The sequence below is a fragment of the Megascapheus bottae genome, chromosome 3, assembly GCF_031878675.1.
Source record: "Megascapheus bottae isolate mThoBot1 chromosome 3, mThoBot2.hap1, whole genome shotgun sequence".
NCBI classification, from domain to species: Eukaryota; Metazoa; Chordata; class Mammalia; order Rodentia; family Geomyidae; genus Megascapheus; species Megascapheus bottae.
In genome coordinates, this window is record NC_143511.1 from 32,749,168 (window position 1) to 32,774,201 (window position 25,034).

The 25,034-nt window shown below is 53.2% G+C and overlaps 1 protein-coding gene across 1 annotated transcript in view; it reads right to left on the bottom strand.

The window, feature by feature from the left end:
* Nucleotides 1-3,854: 3,854 nt before the first annotated feature.
* Foxk1 (forkhead box K1) overlaps nt 3,855-25,034 on the bottom strand; it is a 51,632-nt gene continuing 30,452 nt past the window's right edge. Inside the window, exons 2-9 of the mRNA XM_090329830.1 lie at nt 22,835-23,020; nt 12,125-12,281; nt 11,643-11,789; nt 10,466-10,659; nt 9,409-9,575; nt 8,990-9,274; nt 7,075-7,299; nt 3,855-6,614 (exon numbers count right to left, since the gene is read on the bottom strand). Coding sequence (XP_090185956.1) covers nt 6,331-6,614; nt 7,075-7,299; nt 8,990-9,274; nt 9,409-9,575; nt 10,466-10,659; nt 11,643-11,789; nt 12,125-12,281; nt 22,835-23,020 — 1,645 coding nt within the window. The 3' untranslated portion in view covers nt 3,855-6,330. The remainder of the gene's footprint in view (nt 6,615-7,074; nt 7,300-8,989; nt 9,275-9,408; nt 9,576-10,465; nt 10,660-11,642; nt 11,790-12,124; nt 12,282-22,834; nt 23,021-25,034) is intronic.

Genomic DNA, 25,034 nt, shown 5'->3' on the forward strand with positions numbered 1-25,034 from the left:
CCATGGCTCCAAAGACCAGATTCACCGATTCCACACCTTGTGTGGAAGGCAGACTGCCTCTCAAACAAGCAGTATCTTACCGATTGTCCCAGTAATAAATGGGAACGTCTAAGACACTCCTCCAAGGACAAAGACTGGGGCTGTTTTAACTATACACACCTTCCTCACCCCTGCCTCAGTTCCCCATTTACCCTGGGACCCTGCGCAGTTTCTGAAGTGCTATCTTAGCAAGGCTGTTCATAGAATAAATCTCCTCTCTCTGCCCTTCATCACATGTCTATTTGGCATATGGGAGTGAGTAGTCACACCTAATTTGACTTCTCCTGGATTTTCCAGCCTGGGGTCTAAAAACCTGGTTTCAGGGTGGGAATGTGGCCTAGTGGTAGAGTGCTTGCCTAGCATTTATGAATTCCTGGGTTTGATTCCTATCACATACACAGAAAAAAAACCGGAAGAGGTACTGTGGCTCAAGTGCTAGAGTGCTAGCCTTGAGCGGAAAGAGACTCAGGAACAGTGTCCAGGCCCTGAGCTCACACAACTGGTTTTGGTGGGGACTGTAGGGCTGCTGGCTGGCTGGAGGCACAGGAGGAAGAGCATCTGGACTTGTGCTCTGGCTGGTACTTTGCACGTGGTACTGGGGAAAGAAAGGACTCAGTAAGCAAGCAAACGGTGTCCTCACCCAGGCTGCACAACGTTAAGGTTTCAGAAACAGAACTAAGCGTGGAGATGACCCAGGGTTAGCACTGGCGCCAGGATGGCGTGGAAAGGGACAGACAAGTCTGGTAGAGGGTTTTGAAGAGCTGATGCTGACAATGGAGAGATGGGAGTCCCCAAGTGGAGAGACAGGTTGGAGTGGGGCAGGGGACTGGGAGAAGGCTGGGGGAAGGGAAGTAGGCAGTCTGAGAAGTCTTACATATGCTCAAGTTTCCTGTGAGGGAAGGTAAAATACCATGTGATGCACAAATCTTAAATGGACTCAAATAATTAGAGCCTTTTGCATGCCCCTATATCAGTGGTAAATTGAAAAGTCTGTTTTGTTTTGTTGATTGGTGCTTGAGCATGCTAGGCAAGTAAGTGCTCTTACCCGCCCCCCCCTTCCAGCTGTGTGCAGCCCCAAACAAGGAGTGTTGAACTGGTATTATACATGGAGGACTACAGTTTGCTCTTTTCTAGCCAGGACTGATTTCCATATAGTACCCAGAGGCTCTCTGAACCCGAACCACTTCCACTCCTCCGATCCCAAGTCCATGATCATGGGAAACCCTTATGGGCACCAGGCATGGAGTGTGAAGGAGGGGGTGGTGTGGGGAGAGGGAGTAGGAGGAGGGGTAGGGAGAGACCGGCTGTGTCCCCTCCTCTGTCCATCCCTTAGGGGGTCCACAGCCACCCACTTACAAGGACCCACACAGCCTTGCTGCTGTTTCTTTAATATATAATTTTATTTCTGGTTATAGAAACAAATGCTAAGAGGAGAAACAAAACTTCCCCATCCACATACAACAATTTAATAGATAAAAGAACAGTTAAATGAAAAACAAAAAGTAGAAATTTTAAACCTTTGTTATACCTTTAAAACATTAATGTCTGATACAATTAGAAATCACATTCAGATCTCAAACTTTAAAAAAAAATGTATGGCTCCGTAATAAAAAAATACTGTATCCCATTTGAAATGAAAACCCAGGTGGGTGGGCTGCGTGCCACGTGGGCTGGTTGATTTTCCTGATCCCCGGGAGCTGGGGTACGGCTGCCCCTGGGTGGAGTGTCACCCACTAGTGGGGTACACCTAAGCTCTGGAACCAGAATTCCCACGGAATTCCACGGATACCACTGCTTTTTAAAAGCATTGATAATTAAACATATTGTGAAAATACTTTAGACAGCCAATGTAAAAATAAAGCGCACGCGCACACACACACACTCACACACACTCACACACACTTCCCAAACATCACCCGCCCCCCATTCTTTTTTTTTTTACAGGAAAATTATCATTCAGGTAAGAAGAACAATCTCAGTATTGGCTTTAACCCTTCCTGCAGAGCCACTAAAGATCTGGACCCTAGCTTTGGTGTCTCCTTTCTACTCCACCACCCTTTCCTGAAACAGGAATCAAGCCATGGTCTGGAGGGGTTCACCATGCCTCTCTGAAGAAGGGGAGAAGGGCGAATTTCAAATATTTCATTTTATTGATCCCGCTAAGCCAGGATCTCAGAAGCTGCGGGCTTGGTGAGGACACCACGCAGGAGAGCCACGGCATCCAGGAATTTAGGACAGTGCTGTGGGCAAGTGCCTTGGCTATGGGGAGGGGAGAACGTCCCTAGAGCAGCCAGACCCTGGACATCCCACCAGGACAGCCGCCTGCCCGCTGTCCCCCGAGCGCCTCACATCCTGGCAAACGCATCCAAACAGTATTGCATTTTTTCCAGACACCCAAACCAGGGTAAGAATAAAAAGCAGTGCTCCTTTGATTCTCCTCTCATCTTCTCTTATACAGTCAGACACCTTGGGTACGGGGGCTTGGGGTGACGGGGCTCCTGGGGTCCTACACAGCAATGCTCAGCAATGCTGAGCTCCTGACCCAAGGGCAGCAATGAATGCACGTGGAAAGCCATGCATTGTCCCGGTAATGCTGGAACACCAGGCAGGTACAGAGACTCGCCCTGGGAGTGAGGCTGGGGCGGGAGGGGGGACACGAGGGGAATGCCTAAAAATACAACAAAGGGCCCGCTGTCCTGTGGACCACACTTAGCAGCCCTGGGGCATCAGGGTAAGAAAGAGGTTACAAAGTACTGCTGGCAGCCTTCCCCTCAGCTCTTCCCAGCTGCCCTCCACACCCCCACTCTGTACACCACTTCTAGGGGATCCCTCCCCCAAGTGGCACTTCTGGCTAACCAGGCCTCTGGGCAGCACTGCTTTGGCTGCAGCACCTGGGGTGTGATCCTAGAATATTCCCTCCAACGGAAGTCCACAGAGCAGCTAGGCTACACAGCCTGCAGCCGCCAGCACTCCGGCACAATCAGTGACTCTTTGTTTTTTCAACATGAAATAAAAATACTTTCTCTAAACTAAGTCAGTGGAAATGGCCAAGTTTCAGCGTCTGTTCAGAGGAAATGGTTACTCACCAAGTGGCAGTGGCCTGGGGCTGGAGGCAGGCAGGACAGAGGAAGGGAAGCAGTTCTGAGTGGGACATTCATCTAACTGCCCACACCACAGGCTGTGGGCCCCTTGCAAGGTGTGGGGCCCAGCATGCCGCCTGCAGTCTCGGCAGCAGAGGCCAGCAGCAGGACGACACCGTCCTAGGCCAACACAGCAGCTTCTGGTTCTGATGTCTTGCCCCGGGCCCCGATGAGAACCATGTCCTGAGCACTTCAAACACGACCGTGAGAACAGGGCCCAGAGCAGGGGACTTAGAAAGGGAAACAGGAGGGCCAGGGTGGGGACAGATGTGAAAATGACAAGTGGAAACCAGGCAGGAAAGCGCTGTGGCCACTCATGCTCAGCCCTCACCTCTGAGGGCCTCGAGCCGAGTGCTGTCCATAGCAGCCCTGTCTTCATAGCAGCAGCTGAACAACTGGAGTTGCTCTCTGGTAATATTGCTTCTAGGCAGAGGTATTCTAAAGGTGGCCGGGGTCGAGGTGCTGGGCTTTGGGTGAGTGCTCTGCCATCCTAAGCACACGGAGGAGCCTCAGGGAGTCCAGAGCAGGCCGCTGCCAGTCAAGAGTCAAGGGTGGTGAGCTGAGGGGGTGAAGAGGGAGGAGAGGGGTGAGGGGTGGGGTGAGGTAAGGTGAAAAGTGAGAAGTGAGGGGAGAGAGGTAAGGGGAGGAGAGGGATGAAGTGAAGGGTAAGGTGGGAGGGGAGGGGAGGCAGAGCACTGCACTCCAGGCTACAGCTCCCTGCAGCTTACTCAGTTTTCCAGCAGAAGGACCCTTGCCAGCCCCAGGCAACACGCCCAGGGTGACACCTGCAAGGTGCTGTGATCAGCCTTGAGTTCTTTAGGGGTAAGAAGAAGGGGAGGAGCCACAGAGACACAGGCAAAGTGCCACAACAGCTGACAAAAACACAAACTGTGCCTGGGATGCCAGGCTGGGGCCAGCAGCGTGCGTGCGTGCGTGTGTGTGTGTGTGTGTGTACGTGTAGGGGGATTCTCACCTCTATGCACACCACACCTCTCACGCAGCTGGCCTGCACGGGACATGCTCCATGGTCAAGCCTGTTACTTGGAATTCCCTGCCTAGCCACGACATACTTTCTCCACTGCCGTGTGGGGGCTACAGGCAGCAGGCAGCACAAAGTGGGTACCGCTGGCTGGCGAGGGCACCCAGGCGACAGCAAGGGAAGAAGGAGTTGCTGAGGGGTCCAACGGCTATACCGCCAGCTGGAGCCTCTCACAGCCCCCCAGCTGGGCCAGCCCACCTTCACTAGGCCCATGTCCACGCTGGGGCCTCAGGCTACCCTGGCAGAGCCTGCTGCATTCTACCTGTGACCCCACAGCTTGTGGGGAAGCTTCTGCTGGACGGCCCCTGGTTACTGGTTCCAGGCCAGATTCTGACACAAGTCAGGTGTGCACCCTAGTGTCGACATGCTTGCCTCACCCCAATCAAGCTGCAAACCCCATCTTCCAGAGTAACTATCAGCCAAGACAGTAAATAGTCCCAAACTGCCAAGACCTTGCACAGCTGTGGCATGAAGTGACCCACAGTTCCGCGTGGGGCTATCACACAGTGACAATCCACAAACGTGGAGTCTGCCTCAGAGACCATGTGCAGTCTGAGGAGAGATAGAGACTAAGGAAGAGAACAGAGTGCCAAGACGACCTTATCCTTGTCTGGCAGGACTCCTACTCTGACTGTGGTGGCCTCAGCCCACAGAACCAACTTACTCTCTGACCCAGCTGCCCATTCTTGCTCTCTGGACACACCACACACGCCACATGGAAAGTGCAGGCACACACTGGCCCAGGCTGCAGCATCTCACCTCAGACACTTGGCACTGGTCTCGGTAGGGCCGGTGACTTTGGTGGTGACTGACAAGGGACTGTTCCCCACTGCCTACCTGCTTTCTGGGAACAGAGCCCAGTGGGACTCTGGCTCAGCCTCCAGGCGGGGTCCCTCCACCAGAAGGCAGGGGGCCCTGCTGGGCCTGGCTGCAGGGCCTCCAGTGCTGCCTGGGAAACATTCCAAGCAGGGGGGCACTGTGCCCAGCTCAGGTGCCACCTCCGGGAACTCTGTCCAGTGTGCTGTTGTCCCTTGAGGTCCACCCTGGCAGAATGCCACAGAGCCAACTTTCGCCTGGCTACTTCACCACAGGGGCTCTTCGGTCTCATTCAGGGGCGACATGAACGTCCAGCGACTGGGACAGGAGCTCAGAGCCTCCTGGGCTGGTGAGCAGGGCCAGTGCCATGCGGTTGCCTCCTTTCCACTCACTGACCTGGGCCTGGGCGGTGGCAGAGAGATGGTCCCAATTTCTAACAATGGGCGGCTTTTGGACTCGAGGAAGCTGGAATGTGGAGAGGAGTGGAGTGGCAGGCCCGCAAGGCTGTCCCTTCTGACCTAGTGAGTCTTGTCCACCTGAGCGCCTGGGGTCAGGTCGGCTGGTGCTGGGGCTGAGCGTGGAGCCGCTGATCCTTCTTGAAGTTAGCGGGCAGAGCGGCGGGGCGGCCTTGCAGGGGCGGATGCACACGTGCCTGGGCCTGTGCCCCCTTCTATGCAAGGAGCCCTGCTTCCAGGGTTAAACGCAGCAAGAGGTGCTCGGGGTCCAAAGCTGAAGCTGATGCTCACACCCCAGTTAATGCCGATGTCTTCTGTGGCTTTGGCGGGGGGGACTCCACAAAGCAGTGTGCAGCCTGGCAGTCCTGCCTTTCTCTTGACCATTCCCAATGACCACAAGCAGGTGTTCATGCCAGTCCCATGGGAGGTGGCCTCGATGCGACCTCGCTGTGCTTCGTCCAGCCCTGCGCCAATGTCACAGACCTGAAGCCAGGACACCATCCTCCTTGCAGGCTGGGGCCGTGGTGGTTGCTGCGGCTCTGGGCTAGAACCTTCTCTGGATGCCCTTCTCCGGACCCCAGGGGCTGGAGGTGGTGATGGTGGTGGTGGTGGTGGTGGTGGTAGGTGGTGCGAGGAAGAGGGAAATAAGCACACAGAACCCCCAGAACATACAATCAGTTGTCTGAACGGATTTATGTTTTGTTTCAAACCACGGGAGGACAGGAGATAGAATGCAAAGCATCTGGGTGCAGCGGCGGCTGCGCGCGTCTCGTCTCGGTCCACCATGCGGCCCTCTCGGGCTTCTGTATGTGAGGCCCATTCTACCTTCCTGCAGGTGGCTTCACTCCCCGGTACTAGGGCCCTGGGAGCCGGTGGCTGCCATCACCGTGGCCTGTGCAGCGGATGTCCCACTGGGCTCCTCCACCCGGGACCTCTTGACCTCAGGCTCCCCGCTGGAAGAGCTGGGGGCAGCAGCGGAGGTGGCTGGGGTCGGTGTGGTACTGGCCGTGGCGGCGGCAACAACTGCTGCTGGCTCCTCGGGCCCCACCTCGCACACCCGGGTGACCACCACTGGCGTGGACGAACTTGCCTGGGCCGCCAGGAGCTGCAGGGGACTGGTGAGGGCTGGGAGTGGAGGGAGAGGAGGTCACACGGGGGGGTCTGGGAGGAGCACCCTAGTGTGTCCAACATGGAATGCTCAGTGGCCTCGGCAGGTCCCCCCACGGCACCCCCACCCCTGCGGTGCAGGGAATCCTCTCCGCCTGCTGAGGACGCCCTCAGCCCCCAGCCCACCAACTGGTCGGATCCTGGCCTCAGGCCCCCACATCTCTGTTTCTGCCCAGACCTGAGACATCTTGGAGCTCCCCCTCACCCCCAGCTCCCCACCCTGCCCTGCACTGGCCTTTGCTGACCACGGGCCTCTCCCCAGTCAGTCAAGGGAGAAGCAGCCGCCCAATGGCAGGCGGGTCACCGAGTTCCCTCAGGGTCTTCCCTGGAGCTCTGGTGGGGCCTGGCACGAGGCGCTGTGTGGAGTGGGAGGCCGTGCAGCTGGCCAGGCGGGGCTGGAGGACGGGCCAGGCCTCACCGTAAGCATTGCCAGCTAAGCTGTTTGTGGGCACAGTGTGCTTCCCGTTCTGCGTGACGGCCCTGACCGGGAGGTGGTGCTGCCCGATGGTCACTGGTGTGGCTGGCTGCAGGATGGCGACTGTGTGCCCAGGCCCCCCTGGGGCCATCTGGCTGGCTACTGTCTGGATGACACGGCTGGCTGCAGGGATTGTGGCGAAGGCAATGGTGGGTTTCTCTTCCAAACCTGTAGGGCGGCAGTAGATGAGAAACACTCCGGGCCCAGGGGCCATCAGCTCCCATGCAGCCTTGGCAGAGGGTCTGGATGGGGACAGAGTGGCTCCAAGGAGATGTCACCATGGGAAAGTCTCCAAAAGGAGACTTTCAAAAGAGCAACTCCTTCCCTCCTTCCTCCTTCCCTCCCTCCCTCCCCCCCCGCCCCCTCTCTCTCTCTGTGTACTGGTGTTTGAACTCAGAGCCTCAAGCTTGCTACATAGATGCTCTAGCACTTAAGCCATACATGCAGCCTCCTTGCTTTCGATATTTGGGGAATAAGGTCATTTCCGCAGGGACCAGCCTGGGTCTGGTTCTCCTCTAGATAGACAGAATGAGTGGCATGTACCCCAGCTTGATGGGGCACTAACTTTCCTGCCCAGGCGGACCACAAGCCACAACGCTCCCAATCTGCCTCTTGAGTAGTTGCAGTTACAGGTATGAGTACCCCGCTTGGCTCAAATTTTACTCCGGGAGGGAAAACATCCTTTGGAAACGCGAAGATTGGCTCCTAGAGCCGACTCAGTCTTGTTCACTGAGACAGTTCCCATTAGAACTTGGAAATAAAATGAGTGGAGACTGAGTCAACCCAAGGATCATGTGTTCCAAAATTGGGTAAACCATCTGTCTCCCCCACCCCCACCCCGAAGTCTCCAGGATCAGAATTATCCTAGGAAACTAGAGTTCTTCTCAGTTTTAATGCCTCCCAAAGACTTGGCACCAGAGGCTCTGGTGCCAAGGAGTCTCCCTCAGTGTGTGCTCCCTCCCTTCAAAAACACTAAATTCGCCAGGCACAGTGGCTCTTGCCTGTAATCCTAGCTACTCAGGAGGCTGAGATCTGAGGACCAGCCTGGGCACTAAAGACCATGAGACTCTTATCTCCAATTTACACTAGAAAACTGGAAGTGGCGCTGTGGCTCAAGAGGTAGGTGGCAGCCTTGAGATGAAGAGCTCAGGAACAGCACCCAGGCCCAGAGTATAAACCCCATGACCAACAGGGAGAAAAAAAAAACACACTAGATTCCTGGATTCCTGGGCTGGGAATGTGGTTTAGTAGTAGAGTGATTGCTTGCCTTGCATGCATGAAGCCCAGGGTTTCGTTCCTCAGTACCACATATACAGAAAAAGGCAGAAATGGTGCTATGGCTCAAGTGGTAGAGCGCTAGCCTTGAGTAAAAGAAGCTCAGGCCCTAAGTTCAAGCCCCAGGACTGATTGGAAAAAACAAAACAAAGCAAAAATAAAAAAACAAAAGCCCCACTAAACTCCAGGTCCGTGCGGTAGGCATACCTGTCACCCCGACACTCAGGAGGCTGAAGAGGGAAGATCAGAAATACAATGATAACCTGGGCTGCAGTAGAATCCAGTCTCAAATGGAGAGAGGAGATACAGGGAGGGGAGGGAAAGGGAGTGCAAGGGAATGAAAGGGAAGGGAAAGAGGAGAGAGGGGAAAGAGGAGAGAGAGGCAAAAGAGGAGGCAAGAGGCTGCACACCCTAACTGAGCATTGCCTGGAGAGGAAGCAATCACGCTGCCAAGTCTCAAGGCCCTGTGGCAGGGGCCAGGAGCTGCCCAACTGGAAGGCTCTGAACCTGAGGTTCAAGCCTGCAGTGCCAGGCTAGACAGCTGCACCATACCCTGTAGACAAGCCAGCAGTAGCACTATTACCTCTTGCTTCACTGCCCAGGTCCAGCACAGCTGCGCCCGTTGTGTCATGAGCACCAGCTGCCGGACCCTGGCTGGCAAGGATGTAGCCGTTGGCTGAGTTGGCAGAGGTGGTGACCACCCTGACCATGGTGACAGTCGGTGCTTGCTGTACCACATGGATGGCATGGCCCGAGGGCTGCTGCGAGGTCACGATGGAGGCCGGCATATAGGCCACAGGCTTAGCCACTAAGTTAGAAGGTCGGGGAGGTACAGCCATGATCACAGGCTGGGCGCTGACGGGGGAGCCTGGAGGGAGGAGAGAGAGGGTGGGGGGAGGGAGGTGTCACTTGGCCGTCACCTGGACAGGCCCCACCCAGAATTCACTCCAGGTGCTGGGTGAACTCTGTCATCTCCAAGAAATGGCTGGAAGCAAGCCTTACCAGGGGCGCTCTGGGAATACCGGTACTCGGGAACGGAGGCTAACTTTGACCCTAGGTCTGAGTCATGTGGAATGGGGGAGCCCTCTCGAGACAGGCACTCAGGAGTCTGCAGGCCGCTGGAACGAGGGGACATCAGCCCAGGGTGAGTGGGTGAAGCTGGGGCGCTCCTACAGAGGACAAAGAGCCAGAAGGGACCATGTGCTAAGTGTGCCACAGACAAGAGTTCCTCAGACAGGATGTGACCCCGGCGTCCAGCCCTCATCCCCATCCGCCTTCCTGGCTCCTTTGTCTCCTTGAGGTTTTACCAAATCTCCCATTCCAGGTGCTTCTCTATCACTGTGTTACTGCGGGCCGTGCCCATGCTGTGCATAGGGAGGCAGTGGGGGCTCCATTAAGGAAATGCAGTGGTGTCCACCTGTGCTGTGTCACTGGGACCAACTCTTCTGAGAAGAGCCCAGGCCAGATGACCTTCGGGCCTGTCTCTCACAGGCTGGGTGGCTGCAGCATGGAGGAATTCCCAAGTGCCCCCCCCCCTTCCCATGCCAGCAGCCATTCCTCTGATCACAAAATGAGAAGAGAACCACATGGCCATTGTATCCCGCTCCTCTGGACTGGGTGTGGCCTGGAGGGGGCAAGCAGGAAAGGCATGGCCAGGCATTCAGTAGTCGGAGGCCGAGGGCTCGGCCTGCTGGTGACTATGCCCACCAGCGCTGAGCTGCATCCCCAACCCTCGCTTCATCACCAGACAGCAGAGGTGGCTCTGGACAATGCCTGTCTCAAAGGTTCTGCACTGTGCCAGGGAGGGAGGGGCCTGCTGCTGCTTCCCAGAGTCTCCTCATGCCCAGCAAAGAGTGGATCCACTGAACCTTCCACCCCTTTTCCCCTAGCAGAGACCCTGAGCCATGGCAGCACACACTGGAGTTCTGACACCTGGAGTGCGGAAGCTATGCGCCGGTTCTGGGGCAGCCTGCCATGCCCTCCTGGGGTAGTCTGACGTGCCAATACCAGCCCTGGGACCTCATCTTCCTGAGGGCATGAGGACAGCATTGGGGCTTACCGTGAGGACAGAGGCCCGAAGGGGGTGCGGAAGCAGGAGACGCCCCTCTGCCTCCGTTTGCGGAATGCCTGTTCCACAAGCTTGGCTTCTGAGGCCGGGTCTATGCGCCAAAAAGAGCCCTTCCCGGGCTCCTCCTGGGAGCGCGGGACTTTGATGAAGTAGCGGTTCAGAGAGAGGTTGTGTCGGATAGAGTTCTGCAGGAAGGGAGGGATGGTCACCAGCACAGCCAGCGGAACACAGACCATGGACCCTGCTGCCTCAGGCCCGTGGCCAAGTGCAGCAACAGGGGTGCATGTGGCTGCATGGGTGCTGCACCTCATGTGCAAGGCCCAGGCATGGCAGAAAGCTTTCCTCCCTGGATCCCGTAGTGACACCTACCACTGTTCTTTTGTTTTCTTTTCTTTTTGTGGTACTGGGGTTTGAACTCAGGGCCTTGCAAGGTAGCAGCTCTACTACTGAGCCACATCCCCAGCCCTCCATCACCACCTTTATGGTACAAAACAGACCATCAAGCATTTCAGGAACAAAGAAAATGCTTAGCTAGAGGTGTGACTCATGGGGTAGGGGCATGGCTCCAGTGGTTGTGCCTGAAGTTCAATCCTCAGTACTGCAAGACCCACAGCAAAAAAGAGCTAGCAATGTGGCTCAATGTTTGAATGATCACTTACCAGGCTTTGGATTTGATCTCCAGGACCCAGGAGAGGAGGGCAGGGAAGAAAGGATCTAGAAATACCCACCTACATATTGCTGGGTGTGGTGGCACTCATCTGTAATACCTGCCCTCAGTAGGCTGAGGCAGGAGGCTCATGAGTTTGAGGCCAGCCCAAGCTACATAGTAAATGCTGCCTCCTCCCATCAAAAAATAAAAATAAATAAATAAACAAACAAATGCAAAGAATGAGTCCCACAGCACTCACAACTCATCCTACCTGAATAAGCTAGCAAGGGCAAACTGTAACTATGGGAAAACATGAGAGAACACGCCAGGGCTGGTGGTGCTGCAGCGACACAGTGGGACCCCCACCCAGTGCTGTGTGGGCCGTGCCGGGGATTTACAGAGCCGGCAGGAAGCAGGAGGCTGCACCAGGAACCCATCTTAGGCTGCGTGCACTAAGAGGAGCAGCAGTCACCCTCTATGGGAAGCACCCATGTCTCTCTGTTTGCTACGTGGCCTCACCTGCCAGCCCTTGTCGGCCGTCCTGTAGTATGGGTAATGCTTGGTGATGTGGGCGTAGATGCCACTTAGTGTTAGCTGCCGGTCGTGGGCGGAGGAGATGGCCTGCACGATGAGCTGCGCATACGAGTACGGTGGCTTCGACTCGTCCTGGGGAGAGGTGGAGTATGGGGATGGGAGGGAGACAAGGGATGGCGCCACTACCTACACCCCCTGTTCCCAGGCAAAACCCACCCCCACCATCCCTGCCCCATCCACTCTAATGAAACTCCTATTAGCTGTTTTGACTCGGGGAAAGGAAAAAAAAAATCAGGCTTTAATCATAATTTAATCCTGAAATTCCGTACCTCCTCAGCACAGGGATTCCTTCTCACACCTAAGAAGCCCCACACACTTGGCAGGAGATGGGGCAGGAAAGGGGCTGCCATGTCTCTCTGCCCCCGGGCCCCTCCCCCCACCCTGAGTGGTCTCCCCGGTGCCTCTACCTTGGGGCTGTCCCCGCCCGACGTGTCTGCCTGCTGCTCTGAGGCAGCCTTTGCAGCAAACTCGGCAGCCAGCTGCAGGTCTGAGGTCACGTTCTGGACGAAGCGGTAGCCGGAGGACCCAGCTCCTCGAGGGCTGGCCGGACAGGAGTTGGGGACACTGAAGAGAGGGAAGGACACATGGTGAGTTCTCCTGAGAGAAGGGCTCCTGGATGACAAGGGCTCATTTCTCTCCACGTGCACCTCGGTGCAGGACTAGGGACAGCAAGCAAACTCTGTCCAGTGCAGAGCTGCCTCAGCCCCAGTGCACAGGTGGCAGCACCAAACCTCTCCAGCCAGCACCGAGGCAGCACCCGGGCAGCTCCCCGCGAGAGCCTCTGTGTGGCCGGGTGTAAGCGGCTCACGCCTGTCATTCTAGCTACTCAGGAAGCTGAGGCCTGAGGATCTCTGTTCAAAGACAACTTGGAGCAGAAAAAGTCCCTAAGAGACTCTTATCTCTAACCACCCAAAAGCCAGAAGTGGGCCAGGTGGCTGGAGGCTCACGCCTGTCATCCTAGCTACTCAGGAGGCTGAGATCCGAGGGTCATGGTTCAAAGCCAGCCTGGGCACTAAAACCCATGAGACTCATCACCAATTAACCACCAGAAAACCAGAAATGGTGCTGTGGCTAAAGTGGTAGAGCACTAGCCTTGAGGTGAAGCAGTCAGGGATAGCACCCAGGCCCAGAGTTCAAGCCCCACAACCAACCAAGGCAGAACCTGAAGGGCTACAGCCTCCACCTGGCAGAGGCCTCAGTCGACAGTGTCAAGGTGTCCACAAGATGGCACCCCAAGAACTGGCGCCCTGGGATGGAGAAGAGCCAGTTAGATACAAGAGACTGGGGCAGAGCAGTGCTGGTACTTCTGATCAAGAGCAGAAGCAGAGGGACGCTGGCTCCCCCTCAGCTCAGCTGCGGTCTCCACATCCTGCCCAGTCCTGAAACAGAAGTCTCCAGCCACACACATTAAAGAGAAGGCTGTGCTGGTCTCGAGTTTTGGCCCGTTGTCCCTGACGAGTGAGAACTAGCTTTGATCATCAAGCCTCAGCAAATCTAGATTCTGAAAATGTATGCTACTGAAATTACTCAGATCAGAAGTGGTCTTGTTGGGCTACGTTCAGTCTAAGATCAGAAGGGTTGTGGTTAGAGACCAGCTTTGAAAAGGAGTGTACAAAGCAGAGCGCAGTGGCTCATGCCTGTAATCCTAGCTACTCAGAAGGCTGAGATGAGGATCAAGGTTCAAAGCCAGACCAGACACTAAACTCCATGAGAACCTTGTCTCCAATTTATCACTAAGAAATGGAAAGTGGGGTTATGGCTCAGGGGTAGGTCGGAAGTCTTGAGCTGAGGAGCTCAGGGACAGTGCCCAGACTAAGTTCAAGTCCCGTGACTGACCAAAAAAAAAAAAAAAAGGAAAGGGGAAGGGAGGAAAAAGAGTGTACAGGACTCAGGTACTGGTGGCTCATGCCTGTAAGCCTAGCTGCTTATACCCAACTAAGGTTCCTCTCACAGAAAGAAAGTTGAATCAATACCTATAAACTAGCTTGTGAGTGGGAGAAGGCAAAAATAAAGTAGTTTTCCTGCCAGTGGCACTGGTGGCTCATACTGTAAACTCTGGTGCTCAGTAGTGTAAGATCATAGTTTGAAGGCAACAGGCAAATCTGAGAAATTTTTATTTATTTATTTTTGGCCAGTCCTGGGGCTTAACTCAGGCCTGGGACTTCAACTCAGGCCTTGAGCCTTCTCAAGGCTGCACTCTACCACTTGAACCACAGCACCACTTCTGGCTTTTTTTTGTGTATGTGGTACCCAGGAACTGAACCCATGCCAGGCAAGCACTCTGTCAGTAGACCACCGAGCCAGAAAGATTCTTAACTCCCATTAACTTGTAAAAGACCAGTCTTAAGTAGAAAAAAGCTACTGAGTTCAAGTCTCATTACCAGCATTAAAAAAAACTGCTACAACCTTTGAGATGGCCCTGTGAAACCTGAGCTGATAAAATGTGTGCAGGACGGCCAGGAGCATAGCCTAGCGGTAGAGTGTTCAGCTAGCTTGCACGAAGCCCTGGGTTTCATTCCTCAGCATCACATACTAAGAAAAAACTGGAAGTGACACTGAAGCTCAAGTGGCAGAGTGCTAGCCTTGAGCAAAATGTGTCCAGGGACAGTGCCCAAGCCCAGAGTTCGAGCCCCAGGATTGGCAAATAAATAAATAAATAAAGTGTGCAGGAGCTGGGCTCTAGTAATTTCAGCTACTCAGCAGGCTGAGAACTGAGCTTCAAAGCCAGCCCAGGCAGGAAAGTCTGAGACTTATCTCCAATTAGTCAACACAAGGCCAAAAGTGGAGCTGTGGCAGAGTGCTAGCCTTGAGCTGAAGAACTCAAGGACAGCACGCAGGCCCACAACCAGCCAAAAAAATACATAAATAAAAAGGCAAAAAAGGCCAGTAACTTTCACGGAAGAAACCCTACTGATTGCTCTGACTGTGAAGACTTCAGGTATCATCACAGGAAGGGCTGACGGCCCACAGAGGGAAAGAGCCCCAAGCCTCAGGCCCCTTCGTGAGCCCCCATGTTTGGGATACCTGTATTCAGGGTCCCAGTACAGGCCGAGCTGAACCATGAGAGCCACCTTTGTTTCATGGATTAACTTCTCCCTTGAGGGTGACTAAATGCAGCCATGATACTACTCACTGGAGTAGTGGGCTCCTTGGGTCCGGCCTGGCCTGGCCAAGCCCACGGTGGCCTGTGGTGCTGGGCCCAGAAGCTGCTTCTGTATCAGGTGAGTATAGTGTGCCTGGCCATCTGCCCCTGCCCAGCACAGCCAGGGCACGCACAGGCATGGCAGCCTCCCCTGGGCACACACGCTGCTCCCTCTCACTGAGAACTGATGAGCAGAGGCCCTCACTGCCCCCGAAGCCACCAACAGCAGTTCCTCCTCACAGCCCTCCACATCTTGCTCGCTGGGGACTCCCATGCTCATCCTCCAGCGCCAGTCCCTGCAGTGCAGGTGGAGCTCCTGAAATAATCCAACGCAGGAAGCTCATGTTGATGGACAAATAGAGGGCTACAGTCTGCAGAGTAGGTCAGATCTGGGGACCCTCAGACCAGGCTCAGGTGAGACTACTGCCCTGGTAAAGGGAAGTCAACGTTCACCTGCTGTGGGCTCAGAGGCTAGCAGAGAGCTCTGGGCTGGCTCAGCTCAAGCAGCGTCCTCAAGGGGGCTACCCTCATGCAGAGGCTGCTCAGGACCCTGGCCACTCCATTCTCACATGTAACGGCCAACCTAGACACAGCTCTCCCAGGTAGGAACCAAACAAGGGCACAGGACACACAGTGAGCTGCCATGCGCTGGGGAAAAGACAAAACACCAAATGAAAGCAAGACAGGGCTAATGCTGCAGCAAAACCACTGTAGACTGAAGACCTGCTCGCGCTTCCTTCCCTCCTCCTCCCTTCAACAATCCTGGGGCCCAAACCCCACTGTCTGACCTTGATAACTTTACCCTGGAAAGCCTCACACTCTCCTTCCTCCTGCCTTAAGACTAGTTGCTAGGATTACAGGCATGCACCATCACCCCGGCTGGAAGACATTTTTAATGCATCCTTCTTTTATTCTTATGTCCTTTTCTAGGAAGAGAATCAAGGATGCGCCTTAAACAGACAAATAAACAAAAAAAACCAAATCAAGAAAGGAAGCCTCGCCTCAAGTCAAGAAAGGCCCCTCCTAGCTGGGTCTTCCCAGGGTGGTGGAGAAAGTCCAGGGTAAGAAAGGGCAGACCCTGTCTCTGGCTGGCTACAGAGAATGCCTTCCCAGGGAGATTCCTGGCCACTGGCAGAGCTTACTGACTGAAAAGAGGAATTCCATACTTTAAGGAGAGAAAACAAAACAAAGGACAAGGAAGGAAATAGCTGGGCCCAACAATTATGACACAGTTACAATAAAGAAAATGCTGATGCTAAGTGAACCAAAAGCCATATGACTTTAACGGGAGGATGGGGTGGGGAGGGAAAGCTTCCTTCGTGTCCATGGAGGAAATCCAAGTGTACTGTGGAAAACCAAAGGGCCAGGCCCTGTGGCTCAGCTCAGAAGCCAACCAGTCAAGGCCGGAAGAGGCAGTGGGAAGCGAGGCCCTCCATGCAGCACCCCACTGGGTTTTTATCTCAAGGTCTGCATCACAGGGTGAGTACACAGAAGCTCTAAATTTGAGAAAAAGAATATAACCAGCCTATTTTCAGAGGAATTTTTTTTTCTTCTAGATCTAGTCTTGAAGGATGGTTGTGATCCTCTTAACACAAGTTCAATATTATAAAATTTGGGGGCACATTTGTAATCCCAGCTCCTTGGGAGTCAGGGGTAGTATAAGAGGAACCTAAAAGATGTTCTTTTTTCCTAAGCCTATAAATTAATTAAAATGTAGATTCTCTCTCACCTCTGTCTCCCCCCCCCCCCCCCCCACAGCATCCTGTGCCCTTTGATCTGAGCTTCCCTGTTGCAGTCACCTTGGGCTCCAGGAAGAACAGGATTCACAGTATCCAGTGACACATGGTAAGAGGGCAAAACTGCTCCTCAAACAAGTAATGCCATGGTTGTATCATAAAGCCCAGGGGACCAGGCAACTTGTCCCAGTTTCATTCCAGAAGGCGAATTCTCCAGAATTCCTCCAGAGACAAAGACTGAACTAATAATAATGCTCAACACCCGTGACCTTCCTCACCCACTGTCCCAATTCTCCTTAATTCTTCCCTGATACCCCTGACGACACCCTGAAGACGCTGACGATGCACCGAAGTGCTGGCTTCCTGTGCCTACCATGCAATTAATCTCCTTTCTCAGCCCTTCAGAAATTTGCTTTTTTGGCATATGGGGGCAAGTAGCAGGACTAAGAGAGGCTCCGGAAGGGTTGAGACTAGAGTCTGAAAACCTGGTCTCAGTAGCAAGATCATGAGCTCATGCTGGCCTGGGAGTTGGCAAAACCCTGAGTGAAAAGTACTAAGACAAAATGGCTGAGGGTGGGGCTCAGGTGAAGAGTGACAGACAACTTAGCAAACGTGAGGACCTGATTCAATCCCCAGAAATGACCAAAAAACAAAAACAGAAAAATCTGGGAGCTACTTTAGATGAACTAGTTTCTGAAACACTGGAAGCCTGAATGGGAGCTCTGGGACAGGCTGACGGTGGGAGGGGGTTCCACAGACCAGATCCAGAGGCTGGAGCCCAGCAAGCCAGCTGGGAAGGACTGGGCCCCACACAAGCACACAGCAGTCCTGTCAAAAGGTCAGGCCAGGCGGACCACACAGGTTCACCTGAGAAACAGTGCAGCCTCCCACTGTGACTACGAGTGGGAAGGCCCCACCCTGCCTCACTGGTCCACATAGACACCCCAGGCAGATAAAAGGAACACACAGGCTCCCATCTCCTATGACAGGAGAGCCAGAGTGCTCAGATGGAGAAAAGGGTAAGGCGGGCTGGAGGAGCTGCAAATCAAGCAGGAAACTTAACTCAGAACCCCAGTGACCCACACACTCCAGACATGAGCATTTCTACACATTCTTCCTGAAGCCACCATGAAAACACCATCCTGAAGGACCCAGATTTTGCCAGAAAATCAAGAGTCTAGGAAGCCTTTATCCATGGTGGAATTCAAGCCTCCCAGGGGAAGAATGAAGCCTCAGATGGTACAAGACTCCCAGGCCCTGGTGCAGGCACCTCTGGTAATGGCAACGTTCACCTTTCACCTAAGGAAGCACTTTGTGGCTTGGCTTCGGCATATTTAAATCCCTGCAGCTTGGGACTCCAGTGCTCTCTCTGTGGTGCTGTTAAATAAAACAGGAATTGCTTTCAATCACTTGTCCAGGATCTCAGGACAGACTGGATGACCCAGCCTGCTACAAAGGGACTCAGGGTGGGGCAGTGCACACAGTGGGGGGGGAGGGGGGGACAGTAGAATCATCCCACTGCTGAATATGGTACATACAAACCCCATGATCTACAAACTCAAAAGACCTTGCTTTGCCACTCTGGAAAGCAGTGTGGAGGTTTCTTAAAGAACTGAAAATAGACCTTCCCTACAATCCACCATACCACTCCTGGGCATCCATCCTGAACAGCATAACCCAAGATATGATAAGGACACCTGCTCAGCTATGTTCATCTCTGCACTATTCACAATACAGGCCATGGAAACAATCCAGATGCCCTACTGCAGATGAATGGATACAGAAAATGTGATACACACACACACACACACACACACACACACACACACACACACACAAACGGAATTCTACATAGCCAACAGACAAGATAAAATAATGGCATTCGCAGGGAAGTGGATGAATCTAGAGAGAATCGTGTTGAGTGAGACAAGTCAAGACCTAAGGAACAAAAGGCGCATGGTATCCTTAATATGTGGCTATTAGATCCAAAGAATACAAGAGCAAGGACTCAATATCTGCATACCCAATGCTATGGACATGGTAATGGAAATATAAACATAACTATATAGACATAAAAACCTATGACTCTATAGACAATGTTTTATTTCATAAATTAATGTTTCTATGACATACAAAGCCTTAGCCTAATTTTGATTAAGTTCTAAATACTAAGTCCCAGTGATTGCAGAGATTCCCTTCTTGAACACTTGTTTGCTAAACTCGTCATTTAAAAAAATGATGTAAAAATCAACATTAATAAATTCTTTAATAAAATTTTTTTTTCTATTAAAAAAAAAGACCTTGCTTTGGGCTGGGAGTTTGGCCTGGTGTCAGAGTGCTTGCCTAGCATGCACAAAGATCTGGGTTCAATTCCTTGGTACCATAATACATAGAAAAAGCTAGAAGTGGTACTGAGGCTCAAGTGGTAGAGCGCTAGCCTTGTGAAAGCCCAAGGACAGTGCTCAGGTCCTCAGTTTAGGGCCCAGCACTGGCAAAAATAAAATTAATAAAAAATAAAAATAAAGACCCTGATTAATGGCCAGGACTCTGAAGCCAGTGGCCTACTATTTATTTTATAGGATATACAGCTTAACCTTTACTTGATTTCATAAGCCACCAAGCAAAGCTTTATAGAAGTAACTTCAAAAATCCTGCCCTTAGGAGCAGGGAGTTTGGCCTAGTGGTTGAGTGCTTGCCTAGCATGCACGAAGACCTGGGTTCAATTCCTTGGCACCACATACATAGAAAAAAGCTGGAAGTGGTGCTGAGGCTCAAGTGGTAGAGTGCTAAGCCTTGACAAAGTCCAAGGACAGGGCTGAGCCCAAGCCCAGGACTGGCCAAAAAAAAAAAAAAAAAATCCTGCCCTTAGAAGCAAGCATAGCCCCTATTTTCCCTCTATCACTCCCCCCTGCCCCCGCCCCGCAAACCCCCCCCCCCGACTTTTCTCTCTCAGCCTCTCCTCTTGGCACAACTTGAGCAGTTTTCTTTAAACTCTATAGCTCTAAGAATGAAGCTCAGACTGGTCTGGGTTTCAGCAAGACCTAGAAAATGATTAACTGAGTCCCTTTTTTCCCAAAAAACGTGTTTCCTTTACAGCAAGAGAAAGGTCATAAAGCTGCTAAAGGTCACAGAATTTAGTTCAAAGAGCTCATTCATTTGCTGGGTGGAGTACTTCAAGGCAGAAAAAAAAAAAATCCACCCAGAGTACACACAGAAAACCACAGTGGAACACACACACACACACACACACACACACACGCCCCACCCCCCACCCCGGGGAAACTTGGAGCCTCCAGCAGCAAATCGAAACCAGGGTGGGTAGAGGTGGGGTTTAGGCTGGGCCACCGCCCATCAGGGGCCTCAGGAAGGAGGGCAGTGCCCTGCTGCTTTAGGGAGGAGCCAGATCCCCAAGCTCTGTGTCAGTGGCCAATGGGGACGGACAAATACAGGCACACCAAATTAGGAAATCACACAGCCAGCCCCCACCCTCTCCTCCTCCCAGAATCTGGGGAGGAAGGGCAGGATATGTTTGTAAACAAAGTAGCACCAACCCAGGAAGAAACTCCAAGGGAAAAATCTCTAGGCCAGCAAAACCTCCAAAACTCTGAGGTTTCTAACCCCCAGCAGAATTCTGTATGCTAAGATAATCAGATGTCTACTGAGGTCCATTGCTGTGAGGCTTAGGCTTAATTAAAGGCCCACAAGCCAGAGAGCAGGTCCCTTAGTCCTTAGGAGGTGACCAGGAACCCAAGGTGAGTCAGGAAGCTCCAGGGGGACAAGGATGGAGAAGAGCAGGCAGGTTGCATGCACATCCAGATGGGAAGGGAGGGGAAGAGGGGAGGGGAGGAGGGGAGGGAAGGGAAAAGAAGGGAAGGGAAAGGAAGGGAAGGGAGCACTCAGCTGAGTATCTGTGCTGCTGGACTGAGACAGCAGAGCGGCTACCATCTGCCATGGGAACATGCTCACAGACTAGGCCTCTGAGGATCCCAATGCTCGGCTCTGCCAGAAACAGCTCCTACATGCTGCACCAGAAACACTTAGTGGCCACCTGGCTTGAGTTCCCAGGCCACAAGAAGACAGAGCACAGACACCTGAGCCCCTGAAGCCGGGCATGGCTTAGCTTTGTCCAGTGGCTGGTTAAGGTGACACTGGAAGGAAGTTTAAGGACACCTGAGGCTTTAACAGCCTAAGGCATATCACACGCTGTCCACGTCACCCGCCATAACACACTATTCAGTGGGTTTTAGTGTGTTCACAAAGCTGCAGAGCCTTTACTGTATTTGGTTTAAAACATCATCACTAGGCTACCTGCTGCACTTCAAACCTGGGAGATCACGCCCTGCTTCCTCCTGTAGCCAAGGCCCGTCCTGGCTGCCTCATGTGAATGGTGCCATGCACTGAGTCAGTGGTACTGCTCAACACATCCATGAGACCACATAATACACTCATGTGCCTGCATAATACATCCTCGGGACCACACCCATGCCACCACATAATACATCCATGGGACCATGCAATACATCCACACAACCACACCAGACATTCATGTGACCACGTCCTATGTGACCCCTTGTGACTGGCACTTCTCACCTGGCAGCAGGTCTCAGAGACAAATCCTCTGAGACTTGGTATGCAGGTCCAGTCCCCTCTTGTGGCCTGCTGATTTCTGATCTTACAGACAAGCTTTCTCTAGGTGTATGGCTGCAGGGTCCCACTCAGGGGCCATTGTGGGCAGGATGGCCATGACACCAGGCTAAGGCTACGTAACAGTGGGTCATGGGGGCCCTCTGGGTAGCCTTTTGGGGGAACCCCAAACTATTCCACGGCAGATGCATCATGCTACCACTGAGCACTTATCAGCATATAACTTACACACACCACAGGGAATGAGAGCATGTCACAATGGCGCTGAGGATAGTGAGACCTGCAGAGCCTTGTGAGTGGGATCACAGCTGAGCTGGACATTCGGAGAACAAGGTTACATACGGAATTTGAGAATTAGAACAGGAGGCCAAGAAAAAAACAATCACTCATAAAGACACAGACACTAGGTGGTACCATACCACCATCATCTATGAAGTTGATGCCAGCTTCAAGGCCAGGACTTGAGCTCAGCCTGCCCCTCAGAGGAGGACAACCCTGCTCTGGCTCTGGGAAAGAGGATATTGACTCCAACACAAATGATTCCCCAGGGAGCACATGTCACCACCGGAAAACAAAGCCAACAATGGCAAACTAGTGCCGGAAGCCAATCTGGTCTTTGCATAGCACAGTGATTCAAGAGACCAGTCCAGCCTGGTGTGCTGGCATCTACTGGCATGTAGGAGACAGAGCTAGGAAGAGCTTGAGGTCCAGGCCAGCGTGGGCTACAAAGGAAAGACCCTATATCTCAAAAAAGCCAAGGCCCTGGAGTGCAAGTCTAGACTGGAGCTCTCTTGCCTAGCTAGCATGGACAAGGTCCTGGGTTCCATCTTCAGGACAGAGGGAGAAGAGGAGGGAAAGAGAGATTTGACTGAACCTGGTGAGGTAGGAGATACAAGTGAGGCTGGCTATAGGAGGGTCCCATACCTGATTCCCATGGACAGCACAGCACAACCCTGTTCCACTGGAGAGTGGTTTTCAGAGTACAGCTGGTAGGCAGCTGAGAGCTCTGAGCCCTACAGGGCTAGGCCAGGCCTCTTCACACCATGAAGCCACCATGCTCCTTCCCCACCAGTGAGCTTTCCTGGTAGGTAAGTCAGAAGCCCAGGTGGAAGCTGTTAGGTCACAGAGGTCGCAGCAGCCACAGCCTCCACGCCACCTGCACGGGGCACTGCGCCTTGAGGGCCACATACCACTCCCAGGGCTTCAGAAATAAAACAGCTGGACACCTCAAGATGAAGTCACTCTTGTTTCTCTACCTCTGCCTTAGATGAGGGTACGGGGGTCCACACCTGTGCTGGAGCAGGGGCAGGAGGCCCCAGAAGCCTGTGTAGAGACTGTGTGGAGCTTTGGCTATTCCAGTCTCCCCTGAAGCTATCCTTCACAGAATAGAATCTAACTAGATAAAGGTTACAGAAGCAAAGTTCAACAAACCCTTGTACGTAAACATGACTTTTAAACATTTTCTGTTATCTGTTGCCATGCGAGTGCTGTGTTGAAAGGGGCAGGGTGGGGACAGGCCTTCCAGGAGAGCCCGCTCTCGCAGCCAGGTCCTCCAGGCTGGGGAGAAGAGTTGGGGCTCTAGCAAGGTGGCTTACCTGATGGTGCCTGTCGGGGAGGGGATGGGACTGACCAAGCTGCGGAGATCCGGCTCCGGAATGTGAATCTTCAGCGGGGAGATCTGAGGGTAGAGCGGCCGTAGTGGAGAAGCTGGAGCCTCTTCTTTATGGTACAGGGATGTGAACTGGATCTTGATGGCTGTGCTGGGGAACCGGAAGGTACACCTGCAACGGGAGGAGAGCAGCCGGTCAGGCCCCGGAAAGAGGCAGCTGCGGTCCGGGGGGCCCAATCACATGAGTCCAGACTGCTCACATGGCCGCACCAACACAGCCCTCACACTCACAGGGCTGGTGTAGAGATAGCACTTCCCATGCTCTCTTTTCAATACCTATAGACACATGGCTGGGGTCACCGAGGCATCAGCTAGCCCCTGCCAGTGCACAGGAACAGAAGAGACTCAAGTAGCCCAGCCTATGCCACAAGGCCTTGCACAGAACTCTCAGCAGACATGGCCACATCAGCCTGCCAGGAGCTGTGGTGATGCCTGGTGTGGTTCATGTGGGATTCACTGGGAGAACAACAGAAAAGGTAGAAATGCCAGTCCTTCCCCGCCAGCTGAGGAAGGGCTGAAGCAAGCAATGCCTGGTAGATGCTCTCTGGGCTTCCCAGCCTCCAGCCTGTGGTTTTCCTAGTCAAGGCAGCATGCCAACACATTTGGCCTGAAAAAGCACCAAGACCATGCCACAGGGCTCAGACAGGCAGGGTCCTATTTTCTAAGAAGCAACAGCCTGTCATGGTCTGGGCAGTTCACCTAGGACACCTTAATTTCCAAACAGAGAAAGTATCACCTACTAGTGTTGGGAGCTTGAGAGCATCACATCAAAAACCGCCAAGCTGGCTGCACACATGGGGCACACTGCACCAACCCTGCTGGCATCCCCTCCACACAGCAGAGGTGGCTAGCACACTGGGGGCTGGCAAAAAATGTGCTGGCCTGCAGCCAGAAGTGTGGTCTAGTGGTAGAGTGCTTGCCTAGCATGAACAAAGACCCAGGTTCAATTCCCCAGTAGCACATACATGGAAAAAGTTGTAAGTGGTGCTGTGGCTCAAGTGGTAGAGCATTAGCCCTGAGGAAAACCCAAGGACAATGCTCAGGCCCTGAGTTCAAGCCAGGCTGGCAAAAAAAAAAAAAAGGTGGGGGGAGAGGGAGGGAGGGAAGGGAGGAAGGGAGGGAAGGGAGGAAGGGAAGGAAAGAAATGCACTGGCCTACTGCCCCTGGACCTGAGCAGGAATGGCCACCTGGGAACCTTCATGCTTCTCTATAGCATTGTGCAGAAGGCGGAGCCACCAGCCCTGTGGATACATTCACATGCATAGCTCTCATTCCAGCTTCTTCACACTGAGTCAAACATTTCATGAATAAGACTTCAGAACAGGTCAGTGGCCCACAACAGTGAGATCTAGTAAAAAACTAGCATCTTGGGCCGGGAGTTTGGCCTAGTGGTTAAAGTGCTTGCCTAGCATGCATGAAGACCCGGGTTCGATTCCTTGGTCCCACATACATAGAAAAAAGCCGGACGTGGTGCTGAGGCTCAAGTGGTAGAGCTCTAGCCTTGAGAAAGTCCAAGGACAGTGCTCAGGCCCTGAGCTCAAGCCCAGGACTGGCAAAAAAAAAAAAAGAAAAACTAGCATCTTTACTAGGGGACCCACTGCAGAGGCGGGGGCTCTTTATTGAGGGACACACTGAAGAAGCAGGGAGCTCTTGCCCTCACCTACTCAGAAGCCACCTGTACACAGCCGGCAGAGGGGCCCCATAGCACCCAGCCAGACTTCAGCCATTCCATAAAAATGTGGACGGCATATTTATATTCCTATATGTAAAACCAGGGATGATACACATTCTAGAATACTGGCTGGGTGCCCCAATGCTACAGATGGGGTGGGGGGTCTGTGGTGTTGAGTTGGCATTCCTTCTAGAGTTCCATTTGCAGGGAACCTTGAGATGTTACAAGTTGGGGAGCACAGAGTCATTTCTACTTTCTCTAGAAAGAGCCAACAGCCCTCTCCTAAACAGTAGCTCCTTAGTCCTGAGGGCCACTCTGCCTTTCTAGGTCATACAGCCCATATCTACCCACTCAAGATGGAGACCTAAAGGAAGTGTTTGTTAAAAGAAAAAAAAAAAAAGCTGGGCAGGGTGGCTCACGCCTGTAATCCTAGCTATTCAGGAGGTTAAGATCT